Consider the following 16,489-nt stretch of genomic DNA (forward strand, 5'->3'; position numbering starts at 1 on the left):
TAATAAGTTTACTATTGTAATCTTTTGGTGGAAACAATAAAGAGTATCTATCTATGTATCTAAATATTAAGCAAAAATATATTCCTTTTTAAAAGGCCACCAGTACATCTGCAATTTCTTCAGTGTCGCAGGTGCTCACGAGCGGTGGTAGTCAGTTGCCATCAGGTGAGCCGCATGGTCATTTGTCCCCGTCTTATAAATATAAATTTACGCCAAACTGTATACAGATGATTAATTTCGAAATCTTGAAATCTATTTTTAGCTCGACTTCTAATTTGGTGGCCGAAATATGTTTCGTTTCAACGACCAGCTGTGACGGCTATTTTTATTAATAGATACCCTACTATTATTATATTTTATTTATATCGATTTTAGATAGATACTCTTTATTGTTACCTCCATAAGATTACAATAGTAAACTTTTTATAAATACAAACAATTACAAGAAAATATTACACTAAGAAAACAATGGGCGGCCTTATCGCTAAGAGCGATCTCTTGCAGGCAGCCTTTGGATGGAGAAGAATAATTATAAATAGTGTGACTGAAGGCACGAAACTCTGTTCTTTTTTTAAATACATATAGATATATAATACGTGCAGTACGTTTTAGTTGCATTTTTATGGTGGTATGTCCAATCATGGCCGTGTAGTTCCGGCATAGAATAGGCCACCCCTTCCTTTCCCGTGGGCGTCGTAAGAGGCGACTAAGGTAGGGCAAGGGATGGACAGCAGTGTCACTCTTAAAACACCTGTAAAGTCTAAGTGCAGTTGCCAATCCGCTTGCCAGGCGTGGTAACTATTGGCAAAAGCCCCCAAGGGAAGGCTTATGTTCAGCAGTGGACAGTTAAAGGCTGATATGTTAATGTCTTACCAGTAACGGTGTAATCTACCACATACGCGCGGCAATATTCAAATTTCCTATTCGAATATTCTATTAATGTAATGAATGCGGAAGTTTGTAACGATGGATGAATGGTTGTTTGTTACTCTTTTACGCAAAAACTATCGAACCGATTGGGCATGAAATTTGGTATACGGATAGGTTATATCCTAATTTAGCACATAGACAGATATAGCACATTTCATATACCGATTCACGCGGGAAAAGCGACAAGATACAGCTAGTTATTAATAATACTTGTTACTACTATTTTACTGAACTAAATGTTATCTTACGGAAGTCCATATCACTGGTTATTTGATTAAAATTATTTTGTTTTTAATTCCACCACCATTAGTATACGACAACATAACCTTCAAGAAAAGAGCATATTCCTTTTTAAAAGGCCGGCAGCACACCTGCAATGCCGTTGGTGTTGTGGGTGACCAAGGGCGGCGGTAGTCACTTACCATCAGGTGAGCCACATGCTCGTTTGCCCCCTGTGTTGTAAAAAAAAAAAGTATGTGTGTGATCGCCAATATTCGAAGATTTTGTAACTGCTTTTGCAGATTATGGAACTTCTGGTAGTAATAGTGGTGTACAATCTTTGAAAAAAAATTATCAGTTTAAAAAAAAAGAAAACCGATTGCTTCTTGTAACGAACAAAAAAAAATACGTAAACTTAAGTAGTAAAAAATTAAAATATTAGAACTAGGATCGAATCTTGGAATCACCGCACGCGAGTCGATCGTTCGTCGAGTTATCAAGCCGTAATTTGACCCGGGACCCCACAATGCTCAATGTAAAACAATGAGTGACGTACAAGCTTCTGTACTTGCAATAGAAAATATAAAAGTCATCGTGTAATACAGAAATATCTATTGTATGCTTATTTCAATGAATTCATTTGAATATTTTCCTCAAATCCGTAAACTGCATGATTTTATTCTCCCTTTTATAGATCAATCTTGTTTGAGGGCCTTGAAATGAAATGAAATTAATTTATTTTGCTAGAATGCAGATAATTTTATATGATAGTGGTTTATATTTCCCGTATACATTCTGCCTCTATGTCGGCGTGCAAATTTTTAACAATATAATATATATATATATATATATATATATATATATATATATATATATATATATATATATATATATATATATATATATATATGACTCCATAATTTAATCTTAATCGCCATTTGTCAATCAAAAAGTCTATATATATATATATATATATATAGAGTGTATAAACCTATAGACGTATTTAAGGGGGAACTGAGAAACCGTTTGCCGTGTGCTCCCGGCATAGAATAGGCCATCACTTCCTTTCTTTTGGGTGTAGTAAGAGGCGACTAAAGAAGGGCGAGGGATGGGCTACAGCGTCCTTTTTATAACATCTCCAAAGCCTGACTGCGGTTGCCAATCCGCCTGCCAAGCGTGGCGACTACTGGCAAAACTCACCAAAGAGAAGGCTTATGCTCAGCAGTGGATAGTTTTTTTTTTTGATGGGTGAAAATGGTATGGCAACCCCGCCTGCGCTAACGGGATACGCTGGCGGAGCACCAGTGAAGGGTGATAGATGAAAATGAAAACAGGCCAATTAGCCCATCATGATGAATTAATCAGGAATTAACCATGATAGTTTCCAGGGGGAACCGCGAGGAGGTCGACCTGGTTGGGTATATTGCTAGCAATGGGATTCTCAATCTCCATTACTAACAATCCCTTTTCCCCCCAGCAATGGACAGTTAAAGGCTGATATGATGATAATGATGGGGAGACCGTACATATTCAATATTAAGGTACAGAGTTACCTTAGTCCTCAAGAATGGCAACGTATTAGAGGTATCATAGGCGACATAATATACTCCGTTATGTCCATAGCCAACGGTTACCACTTTCCACCAGGTGAGCCGTCAGCTTGTTGGCCATTTTAAATTGAATAAAAAAGTCCAATGTCCGTCTCCCAAGTCCGTCATTAGAACAAAATAAGAAATTAATTCATTACGTATAACCCGTCGAGTTTAATAGTCTTTCCGTGCTGAGGATGTAATATCGACGGACTAGTGCATTCCCATCGGCGGGTTATACGAACGTATTACGATTCGTATAAACGATTCATAGATATCGTAAATTTATATAGTCATTGTGTTTTTTTGGGTGTATTAATTTCAGTTCATTCCGATAACGCGAACTAGTTCAAAAGTTACTTGACCCAAACAACTATCACTTAGTTATTTTGGTGAATAATGATAAAAGTTTATAAAAAATGGCCTCTTATTAAGTAACTTAAAAAGAACGTCCTATCTCATTTCGTACTTTCATTCGTTCTCATTACTGTAATTCTTATATGATATCAAATTACATCACAAGTTTTTGTCCGATCTACGAAACGATTAGCAAATGGATCTATCGCTGAAAACTTGTAAAAAAATAGCATACATACTGGTCTCTTACTAAGAAACTTAAAAAAATCTCCTATCTCAATCCGTACTTTCGTTCGTTCCCATTGCTGTAATTTTTACATGATACTCGATTACGTTAATTCTTATTTGGTTCACGAAACGATTAGCAAATGGACCTATCGATGAAAACTTGTAAAAAATGCCATACATACTGGTTTCTTACTAACTTAAACTTAAAAAAGAACCTACTATCTCAATTCATACTTTCGTTCGTTCTCATTCAAGTAATATTCGATTACGTCGTAAATTCTTATCCGGTCCACGAGATGACTATCAAATGGATTTATCGCTTAAAACTTGTAAAAAAAAATGGCATACGTACTAGTCTTTTACCAAGAAATTTACAAAAAAATAACTATCTCAATTCGTACTTTCATTCACTCTTATCTTCAAATTCTTATCTGTCCCAGACGAAAAGCAAACAAATCTATTGATAGAGTCCAATATATAGATACTGTTCTAAACTTTACTCACCCCTAGTAATAATTACAGACACCACGTTTAATGTTTAGCTGCAAATAATGACATAGTGAGGTCACTATTATCGTGATAATCAAGAAATAATTGAAGGTCAACAATGACTCGAGAACTTGCCCTTTTGTAGAACGCGCTGTATCGATAAGGATAATAGAATTTCTTGTTAGTACGCAGGTGATGCCTACTCGTGGAAATTTACTTGAAGAGCGATAGAATCATTATTAATATTATAAATATGAAATGTGACTATATCTGTTTGTTTGTTACCTCGTAGCGCTTTAACGGTTTAACCAATCACTATGAAATGTAGTATACACCTACCCTTTTATTTTGGGGAGGGGGAGGATTGTTAGTAATCGGGGAGGCGGGTTGTACGATGTTGAAAATCAGCAACAGGTATCAATCCCAACAATTCTTCAGAGCACTCCCCATGATAAATTTGGTAGATCACATCACAAAAACCTAACTGCGTTCGCTAATCCGCCTGCCAAGCGTGGCAACTACTGGCAAGACCCTCTTTATGGGGGAGTCCTATATTCAGCAGTAGACAGTTAATGATATGGTGATAATGACCTACAATATTTAGGTCGCATGCCTAGAGCTAGTTCGAGTTTCGAAATTAATGGAGCCGGTTTTGGAATTAGTTGCCATATTCATGTATTATATGCGAATATTCCGATCTACACCAATATTATAAAGAGGAAAGATTTGTATTTTTGTGAGGGTGAGGAATGAAAGGTGACAATTAAAAGGCAGGTCAGTTAGCTTATCGTGATGGATTCACTTGGAAAAGAACACGATAGTTTCCAGGGGTAACTGTGAGAAGGTCGACCTGACAGGGTGTATTGCTAACAATTGGGCTACTAATCCCCATTTATAACAATCTATTATCCCCCCCTTTATGTATAAATTGTTAAACATATTTGAATATTGTTGAATATTTCGTGAGTAGGAATAAATAAAACATTCTTTGAGAATTAAGTTCAGGATAAAATACAATAGGGCTGATGTACCTGAAGAAGGTTAAAGACTTTAAAATTAAAAAAGCAATATTTTGACAATCCACGAAACGTCTAGTCGTTTATCAATTCTTTTTTTTTTTTAACAAAATATACTCTTATCAACGTTTTTGTCGTCCGTTTAATTGCTAACCGTAATAAAAAATCAAGTGGTGCCATTATCGCCAGGCTCGCTATATATTACATAGTACGTATAAACTAGGACTTCCGGTACACCGCAGCCCTCTGATTATGTATCTTGCAATCGGTTTGCTAATGAAAATTATTGTTTATCATAATTTCTGGTCTACTATGCAATGAAATTCCGAATTTTCAAACTCGATTTCGTGTTTCGTTCATACTGAAATCGGCCCAGTAAATGGAGCTTAACATTTCATTCGTCATAAATCCTACTATAAAAGTCCAAAGGAATGATATTTGACGAGTAGCATTTTTAAGTGGTACATATTATTTAAAAGTATATTTAATATTCACAACAAATCTGCGTTTCGTTCAACCTCGAAATTTCGGAAAATACTTAATAGTAGACTCTCTGATGTTTGTTTTATACGATTTCAATTTGATTACATTTAGTCATCCTACTGAAGGGAAGGGGATTGTTAGTAATACGGATTACCAGTCCCATTGCCAGCAATATACTCTGTCAGGTCGACCTCCACGTGGTTCCCCCTGGAAACCATCATGCTGAATGTTAATTGTATTCATCACGATGGCCTAACTGACCTGCTTTTTCAACCTCATCTATCATCCTTCACTGGTGCCCCGCCAGCGTATCCCGTTAGCGCAGGCGGGGTTACCATTTTATTATCGTCCATTACAAAAAATGTTTGAAAATCATTAAAGACGTTATCTATTTTTGTCATTACCGCCATGTTTGGTATTTGTTCATATTTATAATTGTATTTACTGTGTGCTTACTTGCAGTTAACACATATTGTTTTACTCATATAATAAAATTGTTAACAAACAATGTTTTTACATGGGAAATATTTAAGAAAAAATTATTTGAAAGTTCTTAGTAAGAACAATAACTGCCAAAATAACAATTTTTACAAATTTCATTTGTATATCTATATGTATGTTTGTACCGGCATCACACAAAAATTACTGCACTAAATTTGATGTGGTTACACAGTTATGTTTATTTATTTATTCGTTAGTACAAATATGTGTACATGGCGGACTTAATGCTAAAAGCATTCTCTCCCAGTCAACCATAGGGAAGTGTCAGAATACTCGAATGCGGTACTAGTAATTATTGATATACATACATACTAAAATTGCATATATAAACGAATAAATATATATGAATAACAAATATACTTACACATATATGACATATACTATAATATACACGAAATTAAGAATAATGAAAGGTACTTACTGCTCGAATAAAGTAAAAAAAGTGAGCATTAACGTATTTTTTTTAAAGACGTTTGTGTTTCTAAGGGTCTAACTGAAAAACTTATGTATATATCATCATAGTACTATCTAGAAGTAATCTATTTTTTTTATTTATTTTCTCTTATTTATTTAAATGCATTCATGTATTTAATGTAGACTTGTTACAATGTTCTTATGAATAGTAAATACTCTTTATTGTTCCCTCCAAAAGATTACAATAATAAACTTATTATAGATACAAACATTTACAAGAAACGATCACAGTGAAAAAACAATAGACGGCCTTATCGCTAAGAGCGATCTCTTCCAGGCAACCTTATATTAATTAATAGCTGGCTAATATACATGCATTAATGCTACATGCATTAATTTTACTTTTGAATTTTTTTTTATACGACTTAGAATGGCAAACAAGCTGACAGCCCACCTGATGGAAAGTGGTAACCGTCGCCTACAGACATGAGCAGTACCATGGACATAACAGAGTATACTGTTTCGCCCATGATACCCCCCAAGCGTTGCCGTTCCTGAGGACTTAAGATATTATTCCTCTGTACCCTGTAAATTCACTGCCATATCCCACCCTTAAAACCGAAACACAGCCATGCAAACACAACTGCTTCACGGTTGAAACACGAATGGGACAGAGGTACCCAAGCAATCGACTTTAGTAGTAGTAGCGGGCAAATAGCTATTATATATAGATACAATAAGAAAATAAAAACTATATAAATTACTGTACTGTGTACTTTTTCTATTGATATATTTTCTTGTCACAGTCCATTGTATGTAAATTTATATGCACGCAATAAACTACGTTTACCATACACGAGATACTTTTTAATAGCTGGCTAAATAACTGTTTTAAAGTAAATATCAATAGTTATTAGTTTGGAATTATTATAACGATAGATAAGTTAAGACCACTCGTGGGAAGTAAGTTTTTTTTGTTATTTTTAACTACCTATTACTGATTCTGTATACGCATTTTTTGAAGTAGGGAAACCAATAAAATTGCTGGGGAGAAGAGATTGTTAATAATGGGGAATAGTAACCCCATTACTAGTAACATACCCTGTCAGATCGACTTCCGATTCCCCCTGGAAACCATCATGTTCAATGTCATGTGAATTCGTCACGATGGGCTAACTAGCCTGCTTTTTCATCCTCACCTATCATCCCTCACTGGTACTCTGCCAGCGTATACAGTTAGCGTAGGCGGGGTTGCCATTCCATTATCATACATTTAAAAAAAACAATTGATATAAACAAAGATGGTGTATCAAGATAAACTTTATGCCAGATTTTAAATGAAATCCTAAGGAACACAACTGTGAAAATCGCATCCCATTTGATGCTGTAATTTTTACGTTACGTTAGATAGACAAAAATTCTTAAAAAATATTATTTTGGCTTCTATTCCTTTTATTAAAACACCTCATGTTAATTTTTCTAAGTATCTTCTATGTCTAGTTATAATTTTATGTATATCTACTGGATTTTACACGACTTTGTCCCCAAGACCGGGATTAGCTGAGTACGCGGTAAGAGTTAACAAAACTAATAATTGAATTATTGAAACTCACTTTTATATTTTTCTATATTAATGAAGATATTTAAATGCGCAAGAATATGTAATGCTAAAATAGGTAGGTATCTATGCAGTAACAATTACAATACAAAAGTAATTTAAAATTAATTAGGTATTAGTTACATAATTGAAAATAAAATTACGAAATTCACATTATGCATATATGTACTAATCGATTTTATAACAATTCTTGCGGAAATATATTCTTAACTCTATACTTTTTTATGTGTTTAAAAATTAAGTCTGTTCTAAACTTCATCACGACTGCTCAGTACAAAGAGGTTTAGAACCTCGCAAAACAAGTCAAACAAGTAATAAACTCAGGTAATATTGGTATTCAAGTATTACCTATCACTTTACTTCTAATTTCCAAATTCAAAATGAAGCAATAAACACTGAAAATTAAAATACATAAATAAAAATGTACACGAAATATTTATTGCTCTAAAGCTAATTTTGTAGTAAAAATTCTATGACATTTACATATATTATTTTCCAGTCACATATTTCACGATTTTGCACCAACTTGTTCCACCTCGTTTCTGCAGCTATACAAATTCGTAACTATACAAATTTCACACTAAACTGTCACGCATTGACGATGATAACGCGCCGCGAAAATGTGATAATTCAGCATAAATTAAAAGCACTACTCACCGAATGTAGAGGACAAAATCCTTTATCTTCAGATCAAAATTAATAATAAACACGACACGAAAATAACTGGTAACCACTTATAGAACGGACACACCACAACCGTGCGTACCGTCCGCCGTTTTGACGCGGACTGGCCGAGTCGATCGAGCGAACTTTAGCGAACGCAAACGTTCGTTCAGTGGCTTTTTTCACTAGTACACGATGGCCGCGCAAATTGGCGCCAGATTTTATTTTTAATTTCTGTCAAAGTGCGTGAACCGGCGCGATAAAAACACGTGATGGGCACAGGTTAGTTTGTGACGTTGCATCTGAGCTTTCTGTCCGCTTTTAACAATTTAGTGCAGCGCTTTAAGCAACTAATGTATTCAACAATAACTGGTTATTGTTTACGCTGTATGATAATGTACCAAGGAAGTAGTAGGTAGTGCTGACGCCGATTGCCATGTACATATTGAAATAAAATAATTAAGTATTAACTCCAGTTGGTTTTTTTAAGGTTTTTAAAATGATACTTTCAATAATGATGCAATAAACGTATAATTGATAAGTAGGTACCTATGTTACCTACGTTTATTTTGCAGAACACTCCTTAAAATGATTTTGCTTAAACTGTCATTACTAATTTAGTCCATGTTACCTCACTTGTCATAATCAGCATCATTTCTATGTATTTTAATGTGTGAATATGAAAAGGTAACCCCGTTTGCGCTATCGATATACGCTGGCGGAGCACCAGTTGAACCATCGTGACGAATTCAACAAGAGTTAACCACGATAGTGTCCAGGGAGAACGACATGGAGGTCGACCTAATAGGGCATATAGGTAGCAATGGGGCTGTCAAACTCCCTCCCTTTCCCCCCGCAATGGAGGTGTTAGGCACCATAACAAAAATTATCTCTTTTCCCCCGACAATTCTGGAGTGGGCAAGGAACGGAGTCAGCAGATGACAGCATTCCGAATCCTGTGGTAGATTCATAAAAAAATGACCATTTAAAAGAACTTGTTTACGACAAGTCTGTATGAATATAGATGAATTGAATTTGAGTTTGACTGACCTTGTCTGACATCTGTTTAAATGTAAACAAAAGAAAGTCTGTCTTTTGTTTATAAATTTAAATGAATCGCTAAATGTGTTGCTAAGTAATTAAATATTGTTTATTTATTTAATTTTTATTGCATCACTTAAGAATAATACAATATATTTCACATATGAAGTACAAAAAATATATATGGTCTTATAGCTAAAGCAATCAGATTCTTAGTATATAAAGTATCAGGGGGTCTACCATGAAATGAAATTCCGAATTTTCGGGCTCAATTTCGTGTTTTTGTTCGTACCAAAATCGACCCTATAAATGGAGCTTAACATTTCATTCGTCATAAATCCTACCATAAAAGTAAAAAGGAACGATACTTTAGCATTTTTAATATTTTTAAACGGTATATATCAAGTAATTTTAACATCAAATTTTTGTTTCGTTCGGATACGAAATTTCGGAAAACATTTCATGGTAGGCCCTCAGATTCTTAGGCATAATTGTGGATAGATAATGTAATTGGAAAGCCCATATAGATACCTTGTGTAACAATCTCCATAGATTCGTGCATGCAATACGAAAATTAAGATTATCAGTATCAGAACAAGCTGCACTGAGCGCTTATCATGGATATGTTTCCTCCGTACTTTCATATGGCTTACTAATATGGGGAAGCTACAGAAATTTCCAGAGCATTTGTTGTGCAAAAGAAGCGTGTTAAAGTTATATGTGGGGGCAAAAATTAGAGTAAATTTCTTATCCTCTTTTTTAGATATTAAATACAGTGGTACCTCGACATACGAGTTTAATTCGTTCCGTAATCTTATGTAATCGTATGTCAAATTGCTCGTATCTCAAAGCAATTTTCCACATTGAAATTAATTGAAATGCCATTAATCAGTACTCCCAAAAAAACACCTCAGTTGTTTTTGTTAAGTGTTAGTCTGTTAGTATTACGCGCGCGTTGCCGACCCTAAAGAAACCTCTCTACCCCCCCTGTTGAAGAACCTCATGCTGTAGGCTCTTGGGAAAACCTCGGCAGGGGAAACAAGTTAGTTGACCCATCCTGACAGTGTCTCCGAATTATTAATTCAACGCTGATTCTTCCCCCCCCCCCTCCCCTTCCCCCATTCTTTCATCCATGATAAGTATTCAAAACTTCATAAAGACGCGATTCACCGAGAACGTATCTTACAATAACTGTATCATTAAATAAATAATCATTACACAGTGCACAGAATGTGTCCAAAGGAGATGTTGACACAACTGTTATGCACATTTTTACACACTTGTCTGCACATATTTAAGTATTTTTAATTAATTTCTTTACTATTAATAATAATGTAGTAATATGTGACACAACTCACGTTCAATAATTGAATTTTTCTTTGAAATAAAAGACATACCAGAGGGAGACTTTGTACAAAAGTCATTTGCTTGGCCGCCTCTGTCCCATTCGTGTTTTTACCGTGAAGCAGTTGTGTTTGCATGTTGTTGTTGTACTGCTCATGTCTATAGGCGACGGTTATCACTTTCCATCAGGTGGGCCGTCAGCTTGTTTGCCATTCTAAGTCAGATAAAAAAAAATTTACTTACTTACCAGTAACTGATATGTTTTTTATTATCTTTCCGAAATGAGAACATTTCTTGTACTCTTCCACAAGTTTTTATCGACGGTTTTTCGTCAACTTGTTCGCCATTACGATTCGAATAAAAAATTTTATTTGTTAGCTGACGATCTGATACTCCTATCAGAGTATCTCCTTATTTTATTAAACTTGTAACAAGTGTATTTTACTTTGCAAAAAAGCCATTTTAATTATGTACGTACACTGATAAATTGTGATATGTTTCGTAAATATATTGCGTTGAAATTTTACTCTATTGCTTCTTTGGATTGTAATGCTCGCCGAGATGTGGCCGCGTCGAGTATAACAAATGACTCTGACTACCCCATCAGGGATTGTAGTCGCAAATATGGGTTGTTATTGTTGTAAAATCTTCAATATGTTTATGTTAAATTAGAAACATAAATAAGATAGAGTACTAAAAAAAAACACTTCAATTGTGGCAACACCAGTTGATTTCAAAACTAACTTCAGAAGCGATTTGATAAAATCTCTATGAAACTAATCTGTAAGTATAGAGGGGAAAGGGATTGTTAGTAAAGGAGACTGAGAATCCCATTGCTAACAATATACCCAACCAGGTCGACCACCTCGCGGTTCTCCCTGGGAACTATCATGGTTAATTCCTGATGAATTCATCATGATGGGCTAACTGGCCTGTTTTCATTCTCATCTATCACCCTTCACTGGTGCTCCGCCAGCGTATCCCGGTAGCGCAGGCGGGGTTACCATACCATTTTCACCCATCAAAAAAAAATCTGTAACTATATTCTTTTAGATAAAAAAAAAAGAATTTTTTATATCAATTAAGTACTGACAGCGTTATGAGGGAACTAACATAAAAAAAGCAACAGAATTGATAACGTCCATCTTTTTGAAGTTGGTTGATTAAAATGCTACATTGTTATATTAAGTTTGCTTGTTGGTTTGTACACCCTTTGTACATCATATCATCATCGTATCAGCTTTTAACTGTCCACCGCTGAACATAAGCCTCTTCCTTGGGGGGTTTTGCCTGTTGTCACTACGCTTGGCAAGCGGATTGGCAACCGCACTCAGCCTTTAGAAATGTTTTAAAAGGGGCATTGCTGCCCATCCCTCGCCCTCCCTTAGTCGCCTCTTACGACACCCACGGGTTAGAAATGGGTGGCCTATTCTATGCCGGGACCACACGCCTGTTTTCTATTTAATAAATATTTTTTTTATTCCCGTGAAGTTAATAACCTGTAAATGTATTTGTCAGTTATTTACTCCTTGTATTTTTTTTTATTTTTAAGGGATTTTACCTTCTTCAGGTATATCAGCCCTATCGTACCTTGAACTTATTTCTCAAATAAAGCTTTATTTACTTTCCTTAAACACGGAAAGAGAGGAATTAATCGGCATCAATAATTTGCAGAGATGTTAAAAAAATTCTGGTTTAGCTTCAGTTAATATAGATTGAACAAGACCAATATTAAATTTATTTAAATTAAAGTGGCGCATGAATTCTTCTCTTTCCTTCGTGTTAATACGACACTCTAATAGAATGTGATGCACATCCTCGATGGTATTACAAGTTTGACAATGAGGTGACAAGCACTTTCCCATTATATGTGCAAATTTTTTTGACGGATAATGACCAGATCGAAAACTAACAGCTAATTATATTTCATATTAGTTTAAATACATACGACGAGTTGAATACTTTAACCGTTTAGTAATAGTAGAGTAATTGAAAAAAAATTAATGCGTTTCAGGTTATTTTCGCTGTGTGATTACATAAAATTGCGGAAGGCGTATTTTTGTAACAATCTTGTTTTTCCAATGACGCCGCGTAGTGCCCTTGTCTTTTTTCGCTGTTTGTACTTCGGACGCTTAATTTGTTTGTCGGATGACGCAATTAATTCTTTTGTAATTATGTATGCGCCTAGTACTAGTGTAGTGGGGGGAAAGAGATTGTTAGTAATGGAGACTGAGAATCCCATTGCTAGCAATATACCTAACCAGGTCGACCTCCTCGCGGTTTCCCCTGGAAACTATCATGGTTAATTCCTGATGAATTCATCATGATGGGCCAACTGGCCTGTTTTCATTCTCATCTATCGCCCTTCACTGGTGCTCCGCCAGCGTATCCCGTTAGCGCAGGCGGAGTTACCATACCATTTTCACCCATCAAAAAAAAAAAAAAGTACTAGTGTAGTTTCATTCTAATGGATGCTTCTCTGTCATTAATTATATACTAATAATTACTAAATATCAGAAATTTTTAAACTAATAAGTCTATGTAAAAATAATTATTTTAAACACACAAGCATTTGTGTTCTCTATTGTATGTGTTGTAATTTTTTTCACCGCATAATGAAAATTCTGTTTTGCCAAAGGTTAACTGCGAGAGAATGCTATATAGTATTAAGTCCGACTTTTGTACCAGACATTTTTTTGTAATGTGGTCAATAAAGAATAAATAAAAAAAAACTAAGCACACGCATATGCACACACGCACACGCACGCTAATACACACGCACGCACGTGCCCATGCACGCCCACACAGACACTCACTTACCCACACATGCACCTACACTGACGCACATATACATAATTGGATCATTGTGAATACGTAACTGCTTATTATGGAACACAATAAATATTGTTAATCCGTAATTGGTTATTAGTACTAAAAATAATACTGAAATGTTATAGTTTTCAGAAACAGTGGATTTTGTAATAAATAAATAATATATATTGCCCAGCGATAAGACCACCGTTTGTATCTTTAAGTATATATTTTAATCTGTACTTCATGCTACTGTATTTCACTTGAATTGCTTATATTTCTATGTAATAAAGAGTGTTAAAAAAAATATAGAAATAATTTAAAAAATAGACAATGGCGCGTTTTTTCTTTATGCTACTTAGAATAGCAGACAAGCTGACGGCACACCGGATGGGAAGTGATAACCGTCGTCTATAGACATTAGCAGTACCATAGACATAACAGAGTATACTGTCTCGCCCATGATAATTTCGTAATTCTTCTTTCATCTATCCTCTCCAAATAGTCAAACCAACGCAACACTCTCTTTTCGATTTTTGCCACTACGTCTTTCAGTCCACACTTCTCTCTAATCTCACTATTTCTCATTCTTTGTACGTTTTTTTTTATACAACTTATAATGGCAAACAAGCTAACGGACCACCTGATGGAAAGTGGTATTCGTCACCTATAGACATGAGCAGTACCATGGACATAACAGAGTATAATGTTTCGCCCATGATACCCCCCATGCGTTGCTATTCCTGAGGACTCAGATGTTAGAATAGAATAGAATAGAATAGAATAGAATAGAAATCATTTATTCAAATAAACTTACATTGAAGCACTTTTGAATTCCTTCCTCTGTACCCTGTAAATTCACGCCATATCCCATCCTTCAAACGGAAACACGGTAGAAACACGAATTGGCCAGAGGTGATCAAGTAAACGTATTTTGTACAAAGTTTCTATGTGGTAATATATAGACTCGATGACCTTTTCACTTCTTCGCCCTTTATAATTATACAATTCCATGAAAACAGTTTACCAACGTACCTTGCGTGCGGGCCGTCCATTTGCCAACTATTTGTGGTAAATAGTACCAATACCGGTTTCCAAGTCCAATTCGACTTATAGTTTTTTTAATCAAGTTGAAATGGCAAGCAAGCTGACCACCCACTTAATAGAAAGTGGTAACCGTCAATTACAGTACACTTAAACGGCAATATAGATATTCCAGAATATACTGTGACGCCAAACTCGGGAAGTTTGGCGTCACAGTATATTCTGAAGTGAATTCGAAGTGGGGGGAAGGTATAGTTAATTTTTATTTATTTTTTTAATTCTTTATTGTACACACCAGTTATAAGAATATGACAGAGGTAATCAAATGTACAAAGGCGAGCTTAACTCTGACAGAGTTCTCTTCCAGCAACACCCAAAGTGGAAAGGAGTATCAATGTCAGCGGATAGAGCGGTGTACAATATTGTGACAATTTTTAAACAAATCAATTAATTACATTATATTTAATCGTATAAATACACATATACAGGGGGGAAAGGGATTGTTAGTAATGGAGACTGAGAATCCCATTCCCAATCCATTCCCATCGTGACGAATTCAATGATAAATTAGTCACGATGGTTTCCAGGGGGAACCGCATGGAGGTCGACCTGATAAGGTATATTGAATATATAAATATTCAGGGATTGACTCTCACGGATAGATATGGGAAGAGAATACCACAATCTAGCAGCATGGGCGGTAAATGATCCACTATAGCGCGTAGATGATAATGCAGACTACCAGTCCCATTGCTAACATTATATCCTGTCAAGTCTACCTCCACGTGGTCCCCCCTAGAAACCATCGTGGTGGTTGCCCACAGCCACTTTCTACCATCGTACAGCTCGCCATCGACAGGGAGTTTATCCTCAAGTCCTACAGCCTCAATGGTCGCGTACTGCGCGGTTTCAGAGATGTTTCCTCCCACGTACACTCAGGTTGTGGAATGAGCTCCCTGCCGAGGTTTTCCCAAGAGCCTACAGCATGGGGTTCTTCAAAAGGGGGGTAAAGAGGTTTCTTCAGGGTCGGCAACGCAAACGTAATACCTCTGATATTGTAGGTGTTCATAGGCTACGGTAACCGCTTACCATCAGATGGGCCGTAAAAAAAAAAAATCCAGGTGTATTTATCACGATGGACTAACTGACCTGCCTTTTCACTCTCGCCTGTTATCCGTCACTATTGCCCTGACAGTGTATACCTACCGTTAGCGCAAGAGAAGTTACCTGCATTACCATTAATTAAAAAAAAAACTCAGTCGAAGTACTTACTTATTTTAGTGTTTATTCTTTTCATTATTTTTTGTTTATTGTTGCCCCCTGTGCTGTAAAAAATTTAAAATAAAAAAAATATTATTGTTCTTTTGTATGGTCCTTCCATATTTGTTGATTGAATTACTAAATTCAACTTGTTTCTTTAAGAAAAAACACTAGAATTTTCTATAATGCGGTAAATAAGGCGCCAAGCATGTTGTAGACACACCCATTCGTTGCTATACATGCTTGTGGGTGTGTGCGCTTGCGTCACTGCATGCGCGCTTCTATACCTTGACCTTGTCATGTGACTATCTCTTCTAATTATAATTGTTGATCACTTGACTTTACACACAGCTCCGAGCCCGCTCACCGCCAGTAGAGGTGGGTAATATATAGCTATATCTATATATCTTAGTTACAGTATCTATATACTGGTACAATAACGAATATGTTAAAAGCCTGTTAACAAAAAAGTAATATAAGTA

At 35.6% G+C, this 16,489-nt stretch overlaps 2 protein-coding genes across 3 annotated transcripts in view; one reads left to right on the plus strand and one right to left on the minus strand.

The window, feature by feature from the left end:
• The window catches only part of LOC113514990 (protein I'm not dead yet), a 69,600-nt gene extending 60,961 nt beyond the window's left edge, over positions 1-8,639 (minus strand). Inside the window, exon 1 of the mRNA XM_026899101.3 lies at positions 8,502-8,639. The gene's annotated coding sequence lies outside the window, so the exon portion shown is untranslated. The remainder of the gene's footprint in view (positions 1-8,501) is intronic.
• LOC113515158 (GPI transamidase component PIG-S) overlaps positions 1-16,489 on the plus strand; it is an 81,289-nt gene that overhangs the window by 34,401 nt on the left and 30,399 nt on the right. Inside the window, exon 1 of one of the 2 annotated variants that reach the window (XM_052895864.1) lies at positions 8,649-8,789. The exons of the other annotated variant lie outside the window; for it this stretch is intronic. Within the exon in view, the coding sequence (XP_052751824.1) occupies positions 8,780-8,789 (10 nt within the window). The 5' untranslated portion in view covers positions 8,649-8,779. Of the gene's footprint in view, positions 1-8,648; positions 8,790-16,489 lie in introns of those variants that run through there. 2 annotated transcript variants of the gene reach the window in all.

This window comes from Galleria mellonella, unplaced genomic scaffold (assembly GCF_026898425.1).
Source record: "Galleria mellonella isolate WM207_F2 unplaced genomic scaffold, CSIRO_AGI_GalMel_v1 utg312, whole genome shotgun sequence".
Taxonomy (NCBI): domain Eukaryota; kingdom Metazoa; phylum Arthropoda; class Insecta; order Lepidoptera; family Pyralidae; genus Galleria; species Galleria mellonella.